General features: G+C 43.3%; 1 protein-coding gene across 1 annotated transcript; it reads right to left on the reverse strand.

Moving 5' to 3' along the window:
* Window positions 1–3,055: 3,055 nt before the first annotated feature.
* On the reverse strand, window positions 3,056–7,824 carry LOC117130392. The gene is made up of 2 exons (XM_033283273.1): window positions 4,805–7,824; window positions 3,056–3,552 (listed from the first exon to the last, which is right to left on the reverse strand). The coding sequence occupies exon 1, from the start codon at window positions 5,576–5,578 to the stop codon at window positions 4,820–4,822; it is 759 nt and encodes a 252-aa protein (XP_033139164.1). The 5' UTR covers window positions 5,579–7,824; the 3' UTR covers window positions 3,056–3,552; window positions 4,805–4,819.
* Between the last annotated feature and the right edge of the window lie 12,696 nt (window positions 7,825–20,520).

Raw genomic sequence — 20,520 nt, forward strand, 5'->3', positions numbered from 1 at the left:
TCATAATCTTCTTGGAGTTTGGATGGTTGAGATGGAGAGAGTTATGCTAGTCTTTATCTTCATGATAGTTCTTCTTATTGGCTGGTCTCTCTTTAACGTGTGATTGGATGCTTTAAGGCTTCTCTTCATCTTGCCATGTATCTGTCTAGATACATAGTCAAAGCACAGCTCATGGACAGCTTGCACAGCCAGCCTGTCTTATCTCCAAACGGTAACAAGAGAAAGCTAAAGCCATCCGCGCTCTTCTTGGATTTGAATATCCTCATGGCTCCTTTATACCTGAAGCCACACGAGTCTCTCCTTCCTTGAGACTCAAGTTTAGGTTGATCACAAACATTAGAGCATGTACGGATCATGCCATGTCCGTACACTGATGCCCTAAGTTTGCACCAAGCCTAAGACTCACAAATGGCCGAGTATGCTCCATCTGGTACGTACAGATCCGTACTGCGTCCGTACATGGCCGTACCGGCCTTGCCCTATCTTTGCACACTCGTCCATTTGCTCCTCAACATTCTTCTAAGTCTTTCCTAGACTTTGCCTTTGCATAGAACCACCATAGGAGACTTCTAGCTATCTTAAGACACTTCATAACTCTTGATAGGCAATCTCTTAAGCCCTTGCCCTATCTTTGCACCATCCTCAACTCAACTCACATCCTTTGCTTCTCCACTTCTTCTCTTCAAGTTAACACTCCCCCTCAAGCTTGACTCTAGCTGATCCTAAGTCAAGCTTGGAACCTTGAAGAACTTCCTCATTAAAAACCTCACCAAGGAAAACCCTTTGGGACAAAACCTTGATGAGGGAAAAAGAGTAAAGTCTCCAAGGCTTAGGGATTGGCCAGTGAGTCTTTGTGCCTTACCAACAATGTAAGGAACACAAAGACTCTGGATTTCGGCCCCTTCTATGAGATTTTCAGAGTACCAGTACTTGAGTGATGTAAGAACAGATGAGAGATTGTTGTGTGATGAAGTATGAAGAATAGAAATGAGTTTAAGAGAATCAAAGAGAGTATGGGAGAGACTGAGAACGTGTATGGGAGATTAGAGAGAGACTTAGTAACAAGAGAATAAGAACCAAGAACAAGTTTATGAAGAAGAGAGACTCTCTCAGCTTAAAGGTTTACAAAGTGATCATAAGAGACTTATATATGCCTTTACACAACTTATATCACAAACCTAGATCCTAAGGCTGTAATTAAAAGATAGAATGGATGGTAAGGATGAGAGAAGACTGGTCTTGATGTTTCTGGTGCTAGCTGGCGTGGCTGATTCAAATGGAAGGCTCAGATTGCTTCTTTTGAATGAAGGGAGGAGATGGGTCTTGGCTGTAAAGGTAAAGCTTCTTTTCCCTTTCCAGCCTGTCTCTTGGACCACAAGATGCTCAGGTATATTCCTTCCCTCCATAAGCCTTCAACGGTCACTTAAGATAGGATTGGATCAAAGTAAACCGCCCTCACATTGCTCATCTTTGATTTAAGCTGAACCGGGTGACTTGGGCGTGTGGAGTGGCCGTACGGTTGATGGTACGGACCTCCTGTCCGTACCACAATCCCTAACTATGCTCATTGCCTTATCTCCTTCTTGACTGATCCCAAACACCTTCATGATTCACCCTAGACCGTACAAGGCCGTACTGAACGCCCTATCTTTGCACCACACTTCCATCTTCTCTCTAACTCCTCCAAAGCCTTCACATGATCAGTCTAAGTCTTTCCTAGACTTAACTTCACAAGATAACTACTTCAGAACACTTCTGAAGCTTGATTGAACTCTTCTAGACATCTTCTAGAGCTTGCCCTATTGTTGTACAAGCTCTATCTTCTCTTCTGTTCAACACTCCCCCTCAAGCTTGACTTTAGGAGATCCTAAGCCAAGCTTGGAACTCTGAAGAGTCTCCCTCATTAAAAACCTTACAAGGAAAACCCATTGGGACAAAACCTTGCAAGGGAAAAAGAGTAGAGCTCTTCAAAGCCTAGGGATTAGCCAGTGAGCTCTTGTGCCTTAGAACCAGTGTGGTTGGACACAAGAAGCTCTGGATCACGGCCTAACAGGTGCAGCAACTCTTCACAGCTTTGCGCACACTTCACACTTCACACTTCAGCTTCACCTCTTCATGGAACCGGTTTGAAGTCTCCCCCTCTCAACTGACTTCACAGCCATCTTAGAGAAGCTAGGACACGACCAGATCATCTTCAAAACACTAGTGAGGCTGATCAACACTTCACACACGGCTTGCCCTCTTCCTAGAACTGGTTTGGATCTCCCCCTCTCAACAGACTTCTCAGCCATCTTAGAGAAGCTCGGAACTGACCAGGAACATCTTTAGTGAGGCTCAAGCAATGGTACCTGATACATTATCCCAAAGGTGCATCAGTACCTATCAAAAACAAGAAAATGAATATCCTGCATCACACTTGATGCACACAATCTCACAATTCAATCATAATCATCTTAAGTATCTTTTCAAGCACAAGCAATGAATAAGATGAATGAAAAAGATTGAAAAGAGTTTTAAAAGTCTAAGGGAACTTCCCTTGTGTTTTTGTGAGTTTCCTAACTCGGCCAATGCACCATCTTCATGGCATCATCAACTTCTTGGAACGGCAGAATGGATTCATCAGCTTCTCCTCAATCACCTCTCATTGAAGCCGCATTGATGGAGAGCTTTCTTCCTCACTCTCCAAGGCTGCTCTGAACAGCCTCTTGCCTAGACACGCCACTGACTTGGTCCGGTTGATGATCCTTGAAGAAGCTTTTGCAAAAGACTTTTTACTGACCATGGATCATATGCATTAAGACTCCCCCTCAAGCTTAGAACCGAGAATAGAAGGAGCTAAGCTTGTGATGATCCTATGCATCTCCATGGTCTAATAACGATCATCTTTCATGATAGCTTTCTTCTTGTGAGTTTACTCTCTTCCTTAACCAGGAACTAGGGTGTTTGAATCACCATAGAGAGTCTCACAAGACACACTTCTCATTGCATAATGACCCATGCTACACTTCCTGTAGTCTTTGGACTGGATATGTCCAATGGTATTATGCAATGGCCATCTCTCATTGCATAATCAATCACACTACACTTCCTGTAGATTATGGACTAACATGTCCTAGTGATGATATGCAATGGCACAAGACCTTTGTCACTACATTCTTGGCTGTTGGCGAGTTACATGTATCACTTTCCTTGTGTACCTAACACCACCACAACTCAATGCAAGATCAGATCATCCCATTGGGATCAAACCAAGATAATTTATCCTGTTTGATCACCAATGCTACAGCAGAATATAAACCTTGAAACAAGCCAATCAATCAAGGCAAGAACAAGCAGTTTTCAATCTCTAAAATGACAATGCAAGCTTTAAACAATACATTGACAATTTAGGCTCATTTTTAAATGCATCAATACATGAATGCACAATCCTAAAGCATTAACTATATGAATGCAACAGGTTCAATCCATGAGACATATTAATCAAGATTTAGACAATTTCTAAGGGTTAGGAGGTTTGCTTACAAACAAGAGATCCGAGCTGATCTCTTGAACCTCCATGGGCATGATCAGCTTGCAATGGTCTTGGTTTAAATTGCATCACCCTCCTGGTGATGCTCTTTCTTTGCATGTCGACTGTCCTCTCTACACTCATCTGATGTGTAGGCTATGGTGACTAAACCACCATGGACAGAACCACAAGTCATCTCTCCATTGTCACAACATCCTCTCTACCCTCTTTGGAGCAGGCTGTGGACTTCCCACAGAATGTTGGCAACAGGCTTCATTTTATCATTCTATTGTAATGATAGGGAGGAAACAGGTCTTGAACTTTAGCTCTTCAGGTTGGTCATTTGAATCCCCACCGCAAGCTTGAGACCGAGAATGAGGGAGATCCAAGCTTGAAATGAGCCTCAATGAACTTCAAGACCAGGAGCACATCACCCTAACAGCTGCGCTTAAATCACTGATCCACCCTTTTGCCTTCAGCTTCAAGTACCCTCAGATCACCAGCCTTCCTCATGGCTTAGATGGTGACCTTCTTCTTCTTGTGTGTCTTGAACCAGGAGCTCAACAACCTTGTGGCCTGCGCTTCTTAAACCGGCTTCTACACACAAGAACCTTCCCATTGCTCCACACAATGGTTGGTCTTTCGCTTGTATGTCTTGAACCAGGAGCTCAACAACCTCGTGGCCTGCGCTTCTTAAACCAGCTTCTACACACAAGTATCTTCCCATTGCTCCACACAATGGTTCAGGTCGTCCTCTTGTCTTGGATAGGTGGTGAGTAAAGAACACTTCTTGTGAACCTGAAACACCACTCAAACTCCAGCAAGGATAAGACACAAGAGTATTGGGATCAATCCTTGATTAATCATCAAGTTTGATTCTCAATCTCACAAGCATTGCAACAGATTAAAACAAGTCATTTTCAAGTTCTATCTTTGCAAGCAATCTCTCTAAGCACAAGCATTTTCAGATTATGCAAGCTACTTAGGCATTTTCTAATTGATGCTAGACTTTCATTGATGGATTAAACATAGGCATTAGCATCAGTAAACATAGACATGCTTATGTATGCAAACCAGCTTTTCAAAACATGTTGCAAGCAGTAGAGACATTCTACTCAATTCTACAACACATTCATGATGATTCAAGCTATGGCAACACACAAGACAATGCAATAACAAGACATGAGATTCTGGGACTCTAGACACCACTCACAGCACAATAAATAAAGACACAAGCTCTTATTAAGGGTTAGGAGGTTTGCTTACAAACAAGAGATCCGAGCTGATCTCTTGAACCTCCATGGGCACGGTTCACTTGAACTCGGCAGGTTTGAGGCTTGGATTCAGTATCCAACACCTCTCCTTGGTGTGCCCATCCCTCTTGCAATGCTCACACTTCAGGCCTCTCCTATCCCCCTTCTTGTAAGGCGCCTTGTTGGGCTGAGAGCTTCTTTCAGCTTGAGAAGCAAAGGAGAGTGTTTCCTTTGTTCCAAACAGCCCGATTGTTCCCTCCTCCTTTTGGACTTGGGAACACACTTCTTCAAGTGTTGGGAGCTTCTCAGACCTCAAGATATGTTGAATCAAGGCGCTGTAGGCAGGGCTGAGGGTGAGTAATAGGCCAAACACCTTGTCTTGCTCCCTTCTTTCAATCAACACCTCCGGATCAACAGATTGGGGTCTAAGCATCTCTAGCTCAGACCAAAGGGCTCTGAACTTGCCTAGATGCGCAGTGAACTCCTCATCCAAAAGGGATAGGATGTTGATGGACTTCTTGATCTCAAATACTCGGCTGATGTTGGAGATGTTCCCATATATCTTGTTAAGTGTACTCCAAAGGTCTTTAGCACTCTCACAGTATGAGTATGCTTCAAGGATGGATGGAGACAGTGAGCAATGGAGAATGGATAAGACCTTGAGGTCTTCTTGTTCCCACTTCTCCTCAGATACAGATTTGGAACCGGATTCACCATCTGCTGAGCTTTCATTTGAACCGGCAGTCTTGGAGAGCTTTGGAGCATCCGTGAGGCAATGGCTCCATAAGCCTCTCCCTCCTAGAGCTGTCTTCACCATGCGTGACCAGAGAAGGTAGTTGGGACCATTGAGAGTAACAGCAATGACAATGGTTCTTTTGGACTCTATGTTGAAGTCGGATGAACAAGACTGTCAAAGAACTCTTCAAGGTAGAAACTTGGGACAAGGTGAGCTGAATCTTCAAGGGCGTGAGCTTGGGAGCTTGTGGATGTAGCGGAAGTCTTCACCAGGAGTCTGAGCAACCTGGCTCTGATACCATATGAGATTTTCAGAGTACCAGTACTTGAGTGATGTAAGAACAGATGAGAGATTGTTGTGTGATGAAGTATGAAGAATAGAAATGAGTTTAATAGAATCAAAGAGAGTATGGGAGAGACTGAGAACGTGTATGGGAGATTAGAGAGAGACTTAGTAACAAGAGAATAAGAACCAAGAACAAGTTTATGAAGAAGAGAGACTCTCTCAGCTTAAAGGTTTACAAAGTGATCATAAGAGACTTATATATGCCTTTACACAACTTATATCACAAACCTAGATCCTAAGGCTGTAATTAAAAGATAGAATGGATGGTACGGATGAGAGAAGACTGGTCTTGATGTTTCTGGTGCTAGCTGGCGTGGCTGATTCAAATGGAAGGCTCAGATTGCTTCTTTTGAATGAAGGGAGGAGATGGGTCTTGGCTGTAAAGGTAAAGCTTCTTTTCCCTTTCCAGCCTGTCTCTTGGACCACAAGATGCTCAGGTATATTCCTTCCCTCCATAAGCCTTCAACGGTCACTTAAGATAGGATTGGATCAAAGTAAACCGCCCTCACATTGCTCATCTTTGATTTAAGCTGAACCGGGTGACTTGGGCGTGTGGAGTGGCCGTACGGTTGATGGTACGGACCTCCTGTCCGTACCACAATCCCTAACTATGCTCATTGCCTTATCTCCTTCTTGACTGATCCCAAACACCTTCATGATTCACCCTAGACCGTACAAGGCCGTACTGAACACCCTATCTTTGCACCACACTTCCATCTTCTCTCTAACTCCTCCAAAGCTTTCACATGATCAGTCTAAGTCTTTCCTAGACTTAACTTCACAAGATAACTACTTCAGAACACTTCTGAAGCTTGATTGAACTCTTCTAGACATCTTCTAGAGCTTGCCCTATTGTTGTACAAGCTCTATCTTCTCTTCTGTTCAACACCTTCTTGTGATGCAAGGTAGATCACATCTTCTCTTGCTCATCAATCTTCATCTTGTAATAGCTGAGCCTTGGCTGCTTCTTCTTCTAGAGTTTCCACCTTGTTCTAAAGCTTCATGATCAGATGCCTCAGCCTGTAGTACCAAGGCTGCTCTGCTCTGGCCGCTTTGGAGATTGCTTCACCATCCTCCATCTTGCTTCACAAACCGGTATGCTCCTCTTCTTGAATAACCGCCAAGTGCTCTCATCAAGAAGCCTTCTCAACACTCCCCCTCAAGCTTGACCATGTGGAACAAGTCAAGCTTGGAAGGAGAGCTTCTTGATTCTCTACATTTGCTCACTGCCGTCCACCTTCTTGAACCGGCACCTTTGTGATCATTTGAAGTCTTCTCAACACTCCCCCTCAAGCTTGACCATGTGGAACAAGTCAAGCTTGGGAGAGCAGCTTCATGATCACACCATCAGACCCTTGCAGCACTTCTTCAACTCGCCATCTTCAGGGAATGCTCTTGTGGAACTTTCTTCTTCTGCTCACTTAACTCCCCTCCTCAAGCTTGGATAGAATGAGGGTCCAAGCTTGGAAGTGAGCAGCCGTGAGTCTTCACTAACCAGTGGCTCATAACCACTTCAGTAACCGCTCTCCATTGCTCATGACAATGGGCAATGCCTTCCTCTTTCTCTTGGATTGGTGAAGAACTAAGAACACTCCTTGTGCACCTGAAACACCACTCAACCTCCAGAGAAGATTAGACATAGGTGCATTGGGTCAGTCCTTGATTCCACATCAAGCTTGAACACCAATGTCTCACTAAAGAAATGCAAGACCAAACAAGACACCCAAGTTTCAAATCATTGCAAGCTTAGCTCTCTAAGTTCTAGTATGATCCTACAGATTCATTACAAGACACTTAGGCAATTTTTGACAGCTACTTTACTCAGCATTTAGACATGAATCTAATGCTTCAATGTAAGACAGCCATTTGACAGTATGCACTAACCTTAATCAGTTTTAATTCATGAATGCAACAATACAATTCATCACACATTCATTTATAACTTAGGCTAAGCATTACTATCATCACTTAACATAAGACAATGCATTACTTTCAATCTGTTTTCAGTTCATGAGCTTCAAACAATATCATTTCACATTTGGCAAACTCATTACTTAACAGGAGCAAGCATTTTACTCTTTAAACACTAAACAAGCCTTTAAAGCATCCTGGGACAGATTCAACTAGTTATATTTAGCAATCACATTATCCTCAGGTTTTTCAATCTATATACACTTTTGTGTATTAGAGCATGATTCAATCAATCAGGGATAATCAGATGAAAAGATTAAAGAGATTAAGAGATTTTAGTGAGAGAATAAAGAGAGAGACTCAAAACTCCATTAGATTGATTAATGAGAGAGTTTACAACACATATAGATTAGGGATACATAATTTCGTCCAGGTTCAGTCTAGCTAGGATAAGAGGCATGTGTAGTCAAAGATGCTTGATTCAAACTGGTCAATAAGGTTCCTCACATGCTTGGGTATCTTGCTTTAGCTTTCCAGCTGGTGCCAGCCTGTCTAAAGCTCTCTAGCCTTGACCAGACCTTATCCAAACTCCTCCTTACTTATCCAGACTCCTCCTGGCGTGTTTCACTCTCCAAATGGATGCAAGGTAACTTCCCAAGTCTTTTAACTCAGTTACCACAGTAACAATAAAGTTACTGTGGTAAATCTCCAAAGTTACAGCCTGCTCCAAATCCCTTCCTCTATCCATGTATCAACTCTTCATCTCCTCATCTCAACACTCCCCCTCAAGCTTGACCATGTGGAACAAGTCAAGCTTGGAAACCATGAAGACCTCCCTCATTAAAAACCTCACCAAAGAAAACCCATTGGGAAAAAACTTTGATGAGGGAAAAAGAGTGGAGACTCCATGGTTAAAGGGCTCAGCTCCTGGGAGTAAGATCAATGAGTCCAAGCCTGGATAGTATGGACTCCATTGTCTTCAATCTCGCTGCCTTAGTAAACACATCTGCAAGCTGATCTTCACTTCTTGTATAACATGGCAGAATCACTCCTAAGATAATCATCTGCCTCACCTTATGGCAATCCACCTCTATGTGCTTTGTTCTCTCATGAAACACTGAGTTGGAGGCAATGTGGATAGCTGCTTGATTGTCACAATGCATAGTCATAGGAGTACTCTGCTCAATCTCTAGATGCTTCAAGATCCCCTTGATCCACACCAACTCGTTTATCAGCTTCAGCATGGCTCTATACTCAGCTTCAGCACTTGAACAAGAGATAACCTTCTGCTTCTTACTCTTCCAAGTAACCAAGTTTCCTCCAATGAATGTACAATACCCAGTAGTTGATCTCCTGTCCACTCTATCTCCTGCCCAATCAGCATCACAATACCCAATCACTTCTGTACTGCCATTACAACCCATCCAAACTCCTTGTCCAGCCGTCCCACTCAGATACCTCAGTATCCTATCAACCATCTTCCAGTGATGGACCTTTGGCGCCTGCATATGCTGACTCACTTGGTTCACAGCAAAACATATATCTGGTCTGGTGATGGTCAAGTAGATCAGCTTACCAACCATCTTCCTGTATAGCTTAGGATCTTCAAACAGCTGCTTCTCTTCAACCTCCCCCTCACGCAGAACTTTATATCCCTCCTCAAGGGGTGTCTTAGCTATCTTTCCTCCAAGTACATCAGTCTCCTTCAACATATCCATAGTATACTTCCTTTGAGACATAAACAAACCCTCCTTTGATCTGCATATCTCAATTCCCAGAAAATACTTCATCTCTCCCAAATCCTTGATGTCAAACACAGATTTGAGAAACTCCTTAGTAGCCTGAATCCCTGCCTTATCACTTCCTGTGATAATCAAATCATCCACATACACTAGAATCACAATGCTCCCTGAAGGTCCTGTCAAGGTGAAGAGAGTGTGATCTAGTTCAGACTTCCTAAAGCCTCTCTCATTGAGTGTTGTACTCAGCTTCCTGTACCAAGCTCTTGTTGAGATGAGTTGAGACATTTGAGGTAAAGACACAAAGGAGTTGAGAACATAAAGAGAGCAAAGAGGTGAAGAGGAGGAATGGGTTGATCATCCGTACAAGGCCGTACAAGTGATCATCCGTACAAGGTAAAAGAGACCAAGTAACTATCCAAGTAACTCCCATGTACTGAGCTTAAGTTACACTCGGCCAAGACCTTATCCGAACGTTGAGAGGATAAGGGAGACGCGGCTTGACAGCTAGGACAGGCTGGCAAGAGCTGGAAAGGAAGAGCATCTAGTCTTGGATCAAGAAGATGCTCCAAACGTGTGAAGACACTCATTGGCCGGTTCAAATTAAAGCTTAGGCTCCTCTTTGACTCTACATGCTTACTTAGCTTTATGATTTCGAAAACCCTAAGTGTATGGACCTATATATATGTAATCTCATCCATTAATAAAGATTAGACAGTTCTAAACAATCTTTCTCTTTACTCATTTCACTATGATTCTCCATTAGTCTCTAAGTTGTCTCTTATTCTCCTTCTCTAATCCTTTCTAAACTCAGATAATCCTTTACATTCCTAAAAGTCATAGCTCTAGGTGACTGTTTCAACCCATATATTGCTTTCTTCAATCTCAAAACATTCCCTGGCTTTACTAGATGCTCAAGACCAGGAGGTGGATGCATGTATACTTCATCTTCAAGTTCACCTTGCAAGAAAGCATTCTTCACATCCATTTGCCACAAATCCCACTCCAAGTTTGTTGCAATAGATAACACAATTCGAATTGTGTGAAGCTTGGCCACTGGTGCAAAAGTATCAATGTAATCTTCCCCATAAGTCTGTGTAAATCCTCTTGCAACCAGCCTAGTCTTGCGCCTATCTATCTCCCCATTTGCAAGGTACTTGATGGTGAAGATCCATCTGCTTGAAACTGCCTTCTTCCCTTTAGGTAACTCACTCTCATACCAAGTATCATTCCTGATCATTGCATCCCTTTCATCTCCTACTGAATCTCTCCAAACCTTGTGCTTCATAGCTTCTTCATAAGATCTTGGTATCTCATTCTCATCCAAGTTACACATAAACACCATGTGCTCTTCTGGATATTCTGAAAAGGAACACACGGCTTGAGAAGGATGCTCCACAGCCTGGGCATTGTAGTACACTCTCGTGTTTGCCCAGTTGGAAGCATCCCTCTTTATCCTTGTGCTCCTCCGCAAGACCTGAACCTGATCCTCAGCTTGAACCTCTGTTTCTGTCTCACTCACCTCCTCCGGATCATGAACCTCTCCCTGCTCATCCACACGGACCTGAGGAGCATTCTCTACTTCTTCTGTCACCTCTTGATCATGATGACCTGAATCCCCTTGGTGCTGCTCTTGCACTCCTGATTCAGACTCATTTCCCCCCTCATGATCAAGTGGAGTTGTTCTTTTAGCTTCTCTGACTTTATCTTGGAACATGTTTACCCCAAGCCTTTCCAAGATGTTCCTCAGATTCTCTGCCATGTTTCTTGGTTCTTGAGACAGATCTTCCAAGTCTTCCCAATTCTTTTCTTCATAATATCCCTTTGTCTCCATGAACTTAACATCTCTAGACACCAACACTCTCCTGGTTGCTGGATCATAGCACTTGTACCCCTTCTGAGTTACTGAGTACCCAATGAGCATTGCTTTAGTGCTCTTTGCCTCCAACTTGTTTCTCTTTTCTCCTGGAACCCAGACATAACATAGACATCCAAAGACACGCAGATGATCTATGTATGGCTTGCTCTTGTTCAGCACCTCAAACGGAGATAGATTCTTCAATACCTTAGTTGGAATCCGATTGATAAGATAGCATGCAGTCTGAACAGCATCCCCCCAAAACTTCTTTGGAACATTAGCATGATACATCATGGATCTAGCCACCTCCATCAGATGCCTATTCTTCCTCTCAGCTACCCCATTCTGCTGTGGTGTGTAAGGACAACTGGTCTGATGCACTATCCCATGTTTAGCCAAGTGATTCTTGAAGGCATGAATGGTGTATTCTCCTCCATTATCAGACCGTAGTACCTTCACAGTAGCATTGTAATGATTAGTTACATATGCTTGGAAGTTGACAAAAGCCTCAAAAACTCTATCCTTAGATGGCATCAATGTGATCCATGTATACTTAGACTTCTCATCTATGAATGTCACAAAGTACTTCTGGTTTTCTCTAGACATACATGGGGCTGTCCACACATCAGAATGAACAAGATCAAAGCAATTTGCATATATGGTCTCTGATGTGGGAAAAACAGTTCTACAGTGCTTCCCTAAGATGCAAGCTTCACATTCCAAGTTATTGAATGACATATTAGGCTTAATCAATTCAATTGCACGAGCATGAGGATGTCCTAATCTAGCATACCAAGTAATACTATCACACCTATCAGCAGTACTACTCAAGCATACAGAATCAATAGGGTTAGAGTTCTTAGCTGTTTGGAGATAATATAACTGATTCTTGCTGTCCCCTCTACCAATAACTCTCCCAGTCTTCAAGTCTTGAAACTCAACCTCATTTGGCCTGAATACCACTTGACAATCAAGATCAACTGTGGCCTTCTTCACTGATATCAGGTTTGAAGTGAACTGAGGCAAATAGAACGCAGGTGAGTCCTTCTCAAACAGCTTGAGGTTTCCCACTCCTTCTATTGGGATCCTAGCACCATTAGCTATCATGACACTCCCTGTTGCAGCCTTGACTCCACTTATCAGACTCCTATCACTGATCATATGATGTGTTGCTCCAGAATCAATGATAATGGGTTTGGATGTGGATGCTAAGGCAGGAGCACCCTGTCTCCAGGTTGTAGCCAAAGCATACACATACTTGACAAACCCATCCCATTCTTTCTTTGTGATAGGATCATCTGCTCCTTTGATCTCCTGCTCCTTCATAACCATACTATCCTCCACTGAGTTACTCATATAGGCAGAGTAAGAACACTCTCCTCTTACCACTTGTTGAGCCACCTCCTTGACCATCTTCAAGCTCATCTTATCAGTTAGATAACCAGACTCCCTGTTCTTCTTCCAAGCCTTTCCCATCTTCAGCCACACTCTAGAAAGCTTTCTCAGCCTTCCCTTCTTACAGCTTGTACCACCTTCCCACTGATTTGATCTCTTGTTCTCTTCCCACACATCACACGCCTGAAGAGTGAGAACCCAAATCTCCTTCACAAGAAAGCTAAAGAACACATCTTGTTTCCTCCTTTCCTTAATGACTCTCGGATCAGCTGTGCTTGGTCTCAGCACATCCAGCTCCATCCATCCTTCTCTCAGCCTTCCCACAAGCTGATACAACTCATCCTTTCCTTGTCTCAAGCCACGGATCACTCTCTTGTCTCCACTGACCTTCACAAGTTTGGACCTTTCTTCATAAGCTTCTTCAATCCCACTCTCTAAAGTGGTTTCTTGATCAGCTTCATCTTCACTTTTCAGATTCCTTGTCTGACCTTCTTCAGTAGCCATTTCCACTAAAGGCTTCCCCTTTACATGACTACACCATAACCCACAGCTTTCCAAAGCTCTCTTTGCCCATCTTGACCAATCGCCATCCCTCTCTTCTTCAAGCTCCATGGTTGTACTAGATCTGTGCTTCATTTCCATGTTGAGATAGTTTGAATCCATCAGAATATCTCACACCACTCAGATAATAAAAACCAGAACTCAAAAACACCAAGAACACTCAAGAACACTCAAGAACATCCAGATTTTTATGAAAAAACGAAATCACACTCTCCCCTTTTTAGCAAACTGGCTCTGATACCATATACACTTTTGTGTATTAGAGCATGATTCAATCAATCAGGGATAATCAGATGAAAAGATTAAAGAGATTAAGAGATTTTAGTGAGAGAATAAAGAGAGAGACTCAAAACTCCATTAGATTGATTAATGAGAGAGTTTACAACACATATAGATTAGGGATACATAATTTCGTCCAGGTTCAGTCTAGCTAGGATAAGAGGCATGTGTAGTCAAAGATGTTTGATTCAAACTGGCCAATAAGGTTCCTCACATGCTTGGGTATCTTGCTTTAGCTTTCCAGCTGGTGCCAGCCTGTCTAAAGCTCTCTAGCCTTGACCAGACCTTATCCAAACTCCTCCTTACTTATCCAGACTCCTCCTGGCGTGTTTCACTCTCCAAATGGATGCAAGGTAACTTCCCAAGTCTTTTAACTCAGTTACCACAGTAACAATAAGGTTACTGTGGTAAATCTCCAAAGTTACTGCCTGCTCCAAATCCCTTCCTCTATCCATGTATCAACTCTTCATCTCCTCATCTCAACAATCTATACACATCACAATACACAACTCATCTTATCATCTGCTCATCATTAAGAAGGTTTTAAGAATCGTTTACCACAAGGAACCAGATTGGTTCCTTAACCTTTCATGAAACCGGCCATGCTTTGTTGGACTTGAGAGTGTGGATCGTCACCCACCTCCTTCACCTTCAGTTCATGGCCTCCATCTTGTACCATCAGCTTCAAAGACCCCTCGTTTCTTCATCTCCACTAGGCGCCAAGCTCTTGACACCATCTTCTTTGGAACCGGATGTGTTCTTCTCTTGGACAAGGCGCCTTGGTACAAGGATAGCTAGGCCTTGTCCATACACCTCTGCTTCCAAGGAGAATCACCATCAGGACAGGAAGAGAACAGGATGAGGAACCATGAGAACTCGCCAAGCTTCAGTCTTCTTCTTCATAAGGAGCTGAACCGGATGGAGAGAGCTTCAATGGTTTGGATTTGAGCTGAGGAGAGAGCAGTGTGTTTGCGGAAGCTTCAGCTCAGGTTCTGATGAACCTGGCTTTGATACCATATGAGATTTGAGAGCTCTGGCTGTGTATGTGTATGAGAAGCCATTAGAGGCAAAGAATAAGATCTTGAACTAGTTGAATAAGAGGTCTGATGAAACTAGTATGAACTTGAATCAGAAACAAAGAGACTTAGAGAGATTAAGAGATTAGAGACTAAGAAAGGGGTAGATTAAGGGAATCTGATCAAGAACACACTTTTATAAATATGAAGGAGATGGGGAAAACCCCCATACTCTCTTAAGAGTTTACAATCGACATTATGAGCTTTATATAGGCTTTTACATTTGCAATAACATAAAACCTAAATCTAATGGCTCATAATTATGATTTTAGAGAGTAGAATAGGTATTGAGAGATTAAGAGAGATTTGGTAAGAGATTAAGAGAAGTTTAGAAGAGATTGTGAGAGAAATGGGGAGATTAAGTATGATCCATGATGAACAAGAGAGAGACTAGAGAGAGAGTAACATAACTCGCTTAAATTCATTAATGAGAGAGTGTTTACAATATATAGGAGTGTGATACTAGGGTTTAAGAAGAGACTAAGCATGTGAGGTCAAGTCTAAGGGAGCCTTTAATTTGAACCGGACCAATGAGCCTCTCCACACGCGTGGTCACTATGCTAAAAGTGAACCTTATCCTTCCAGCCTGTGCCAGCCTGTAGAGATGCTCTTCCTCTATCCATAAACGGTCATATGCCTTCTTTGGTCAAGGCAAAACATGATCAGACCGTGAACTTCTTCTTGCGGTAACATTTCTTTACCGCTTGGTCGATACCGTCTGTACGGCCGTACGGCCATGGTACGGACCTGTACGGACCGGTACGGACGGTTCTCCCTAAGGCCAATCCTTCTCCTCTTCTCCACATCACAACCTCTTCAACCCTGAACAACTCTCCTTATATTCCTCAGCTCATCTCAACACTCCCCCTCAAGCTTGACCATGTGGAACAAGTCAAGCTTGGAAGGATCATGAGCTCCTCCTCATTAAAAACCTCATCAAAGAAAACCCATTGGGACAAAACTCTGATGAGGGAAAAAGAGTAAGGACCTCATGATCAGGAGAGTGTATAGATCAGCCCTTAGGCGAAAGATCAAGGAGTCCCAACCTTATGTGAATTGACTCCATTGTCTTTTGCCTAGCCGCCTTAGTGAATACATCTGCCAACTGATCCTCACTCCTTGTGTAGCACGGCAGTATCACTCCCAAGACTATCATCTGCCTCACTTTATGACAGTCCACTTCAATATGCTTGGTTCTTTCATGGAACACCGAGTTTGTGGCTATGTGAATGGCTGCTTGATTGTCACAGTGCATGGTCATTGGTGTTGCTTGCTCAATCTCCAAGTGCTTCAGTATTCCTTTAATCCATACCAACTCATTTGTGAGCTTTAGCATTGCTCTATACTCAGCCTCGGCACTTGAGCATGACACCACCTTCTGCTTCTTACTCTTCCAAGTAACCATGTTTCCACCAATGAATGTGCAATAGCCGGTTGTAGATCTTCTATCTGTTCTGTCTCCAGCCCAATCTGCATCACAATATCCCACTGCTTCAGTACTCCCGTTACAACCCATCCATATACCAAGCCCTTGAGTTCCATTCAGATACATGAGAACTCTTTCTACCATGCGCCAGTGATGCTCTCTTGGAGCTTGCACATGCTGACTCACTTGGTTCACAGCAAAACAGATGTCTGGCCTAGTGATGGTTAGATAGATCAGCTTCCCCACAAGCTTCCTGTATAGCTTTGGATCATGAAATAGCTTACTATCTTCTAGCTCCCCCTCACGTGGAGCTTTATACCCATCCTCCATGGGCATCTTGGCTGTCTTTCCACCATACGCACCAGCCTCCTTCAACAGATCCAAGATATACTTCCTTTGTGAGATGAACAACCCTTCTTCTGATCTGCACAGCTCAATTCCAAGGAAGTACTTCATTTCTCCCAAGTCTTTGATGTCAAACACAGATTTCAGAAACTCCTTGGTCTCCTTGATTCCAACCTTATCACTGCCTGTGATAACTATGTCATCCACATATACAAGAAGCACAACAATGCCAGCAGGTGTAGTAAGAGTGAAGAGAGTGTGATCAAGCTTTGATTTCCTGAAACCTCTTCCATTTAGAGTTGTGCTCAGCTTGTGATACCATGCCCTTGGTGATTGCTTCAACCCATAGATGGCCTTCTTCAATCTCAGCACATTCCCTGGTTTCACCATCCCTTCTAGGCCCGGAGGTGGTAGCATGTAAACTTCATCTTCTAACTCTCCTTGGAGAAATGCATTCTTAACATCCATCTGCCAAAGATCCCACCCAAGGTTAGTAGCCACTGATAGGACTATTCGAATGGTGTGTAGCTTTGCAACTGGAGCAAATGTATCAATGTAGTCTTCTCCATAAGTCTGAGTGAACCCTCTTGCTACCAGTCTAGTCTTCTTCCTCTCAATCGACCCATCAGCCTTGTACTTGACTGTAAAGATCCATCTACTAGACACAGCCTTCTTCCCTTTTGGTAGTTCACTCTCATACCATGTGTCATTCTTTATCATAGCTCCTGCCTCAGCTCCTACTGATTCCTTCCATTCCTTATCTTCCATTGCCTCTTCATAGCTTCTTGGAATGTGATTCTTATCTAAGTTTACCATAAATGCACAATGTGCTTCTGGATATTGAGCAAAGGAACACACAGCCTGAGTAGGATGCTTCACAGCTTGGGCATTGTAGTACACTCTCGTGTTTACCCAACTGGAAGGATCCTTCCTCAGCCTTGTACTCCTTCTCAACACTGGCCCTTCTTGTGCCATCTCTTGTTCTTCTTCTACTTGTGGAGTCACTGCTTCAGTCTGTTCTTCAGCTTCAGCTCTAGCCTCTCCTTGTCTCTGATCTTCTTCATTCAGTTCTTCCCTTGCTGATCCTTCTCCACTTTGGACAGGAGAATCAGTTCCTCTGTTTCCTAGCTCACCGGCCTCTTCTAAGCCTTGGTCCTCTAGTTCAGATACTGATTCACTTCTCCCCTCATGTGCAAAGTGGGATGGTTCTTCTGCTGCAGCTGGAGTAGGTTCTGGACGCCTACTCTGATCCTGGGACACTCCAATTCCGAGCCCCTCTAGGATGTTTCTCAAGCAAGCAGCTATTTCTGATGGCTGGGAGAGATCCTCCAAGTCTTCCCATGTCTGCTCATCATAGTATCCTTTGTCTTCCATGAATCTGACATCCCTTGACACTAGGACTCTCCTAGCTGTAGGATCATAGCATTTGTATCCCTTCTGTGAAGTGGAATACCCAATCATCATAGCCTTGGTGCTCTTTGCTTCTAGTTTGTTTCTCTGCTCGCCTGGTACAAGAACATAACACACGCATCCAAAGGTCCTCAGGTGATCCAAGACTGGCCTGCTCTTGTTGAGTACCTCAAATGGAGATTGATCTGCCAAGATCCTGGTTGGTATCCTGTTGATCAGGTAGCACGCAGTCATCACAGCATCACTCCAATACCTCTTGGGAACCCCTTTGTGGAACATCATGGACCGGGACACCTCCATGAGATGTCTGTTCTTCCTTTCCGCAACTCCATTCTGCTGTGGAGTGTATGGGCAGCTAGTCTGGTGAAGAATCCCATGTTGAGCAAGGTGATCACGAAATGCATGCCCAGTATACTCCCCACCATTATCAGACCTGAAAATCTTAATCTTGGCATGATATTGGTTAGTCACATAGGCTTGAAAATTTTTAAATGCATCAAGGACCCTATTTTTAGTTTTAATCAATGTTAACCAGGTGTATTTGGATTTTTCATCAATGAATGTGACATAATACTTGTAATCATCCCTAGATAAGCAAGGTGCCGTCCAAACATCAGAGTGAATTAAATCAAAGCAGTTTGCATACAGAGTAGATGATCTCTGAAAAACAGTCTTACAATGTTTGCCCAAAATACATGCCTCACAATCATTATTTTTAAACATGACACCTGGTAACATAATGCTTAAGGCCCTAACATGTGGATGTCCTAGCCTAGCATGCCACAGAGCATCAGTACTTAAGGAAGAAACAGAACTAAACGAGAAACAATAACTAGAAATAGGTGCAAGGTCTTCAATCATGTAAAGATCCCCCTTGGTTGCTCCTTGCCCAATCAACTTACTGCTCTTAATATCCTGAAACTTAACATCATTAGGACTGAAAATAACATTGCATTGAAGATCAGTAGTGCATTTCTTAACTGATAAAAGATTAGAGGTGAACTCAGGCATGTAAAAAGCTTTTGAATCCTTATTAAACAAGTTCAGTTTACCAATGCCCCTAATGGGAATTCTATCTCCATTTGCAATCATAACATGTCCAAGGGCAGGTTCTATGTCTTTTATCAGATTGTTATCACTAATCATGTGATGAGATGCACCAGAGTCAATTATCAATGGTTTATGCAAGCTCCTAGCAGTCTTGGTTCTAGATGTTTCATTTTCAGCTTTCAGGCTCTTAACTACTCCTAACAATCTATCAGTTATGCTAGTATGAGCAGTGGCAGTACATGAGATTTTAAAAATGTCTAACAGTTTATCAGAGATACTAGGTAATGTATGAGCAGAGTATGAGTATCCAAGAGTGTTGCCTAGCATTTTACCAGACTCCTTGAGGGCTCGGATGAAAGCCTCAAAGTCAGCCTTGGTGATCACCTCCTGAGAAGTTAGAGCTCTGCCTTCACTTTCACCCGCCTTGACATTTGGACTAGCCCCTGATGAGCCGGCACCACTTGCTTCAGCAGAAAGGTGAGCCTTAGCTTCTCTATCCTTGTTGAACTTGCTAGGCCTGAGGTGTGGATGTAGGATCCAGCACTGACTCTTCTTATGCCCCTGCCGCTTGCAATGCTCACAGCTTCCCTCATACTTCTCATACTTCCTTCCATCTCCACGGTATGCTGCCTTGTTTGCTTGCGCCTCTTCTGCTTTATGAGCCGTGGACATTCCCTTCTTGCCTCCAAACAACCCAAGAGAGCCTTCCTCCTTCTGAAGTTGTGCGCATACCTCCTCCATGGATGGGAGAGTAGGTGATCTCAGGATATGCTTGATCACACCCTGGTAGCTTTCATCTAGAGTCATCAATAGCCCAAACACCTGATCTTGCTCTCTCCTCTCAATGAGCGATTCCTCATCAGTTGTGTTGGGTCTAAGACTCTCAAGTTCGGACCACAAAGCTCCAAACTTCCCCATGTGCTTGGTGAGATCTTCTCCATCTTGCCTCAAGACACTGATGGTTTGCTTCAGATCAAACACCCGGCTTATGTTGGACTTGTTTCCATACCTCTTATGGAGCATGTCCCAAAGGCGCTTAGGAGTCTCAAAGTGCACGTAAGCTTCAAGTATGGGGAGCTCCAGGGAGGCATGGAGCACAGACAGCACCATCAAATCCTCTTGGACCCATCTCTTTGCTTCAGCTACCGCAAGAGTCTTCCCGTCGCCTTCTTCTTCATCTTCTTTGGCCACTGGCTCCGGACCATCATCTGTGATGTGGTTCCACAGCCCTAGCCTTCCAATGGTAGTCCTCACCAACTGGGACCACATCAAGTAGTTCGAGCCTCCCTTCAGTGCAACCGGAACCGTCACCAGTTTGCTAAAGTTGGTCGTCTCCATCTCCTCTTCTTTATCACACAAGAACAAACTCGCAAATGTAAAGAAACACTACAGGAAATAAGGGTTTTGATGGCACCGCTAAAGCGCTATAAGACGCTACCATAGCGTTGTAGAAAGCGCTCCAATATCGCCCGCGATAATAGGTCTCGTACATTTCATAGCGGATTTTTGTTGTGCTATTGATATTTTATTATTAATAGCGGTTCTTGATATGCAATTGTAAATTTGTATTATAGCGTCGCCAAAATGATATTATAAGTTTTTAACTATAGCATTTTTTAAAATTAAAT

This window comes from Brassica rapa, unplaced genomic scaffold (assembly GCF_000309985.2).
Source record: "Brassica rapa cultivar Chiifu-401-42 unplaced genomic scaffold, CAAS_Brap_v3.01 Scaffold0438, whole genome shotgun sequence".
Taxonomy (NCBI): domain Eukaryota; kingdom Viridiplantae; phylum Streptophyta; class Magnoliopsida; order Brassicales; family Brassicaceae; genus Brassica; species Brassica rapa.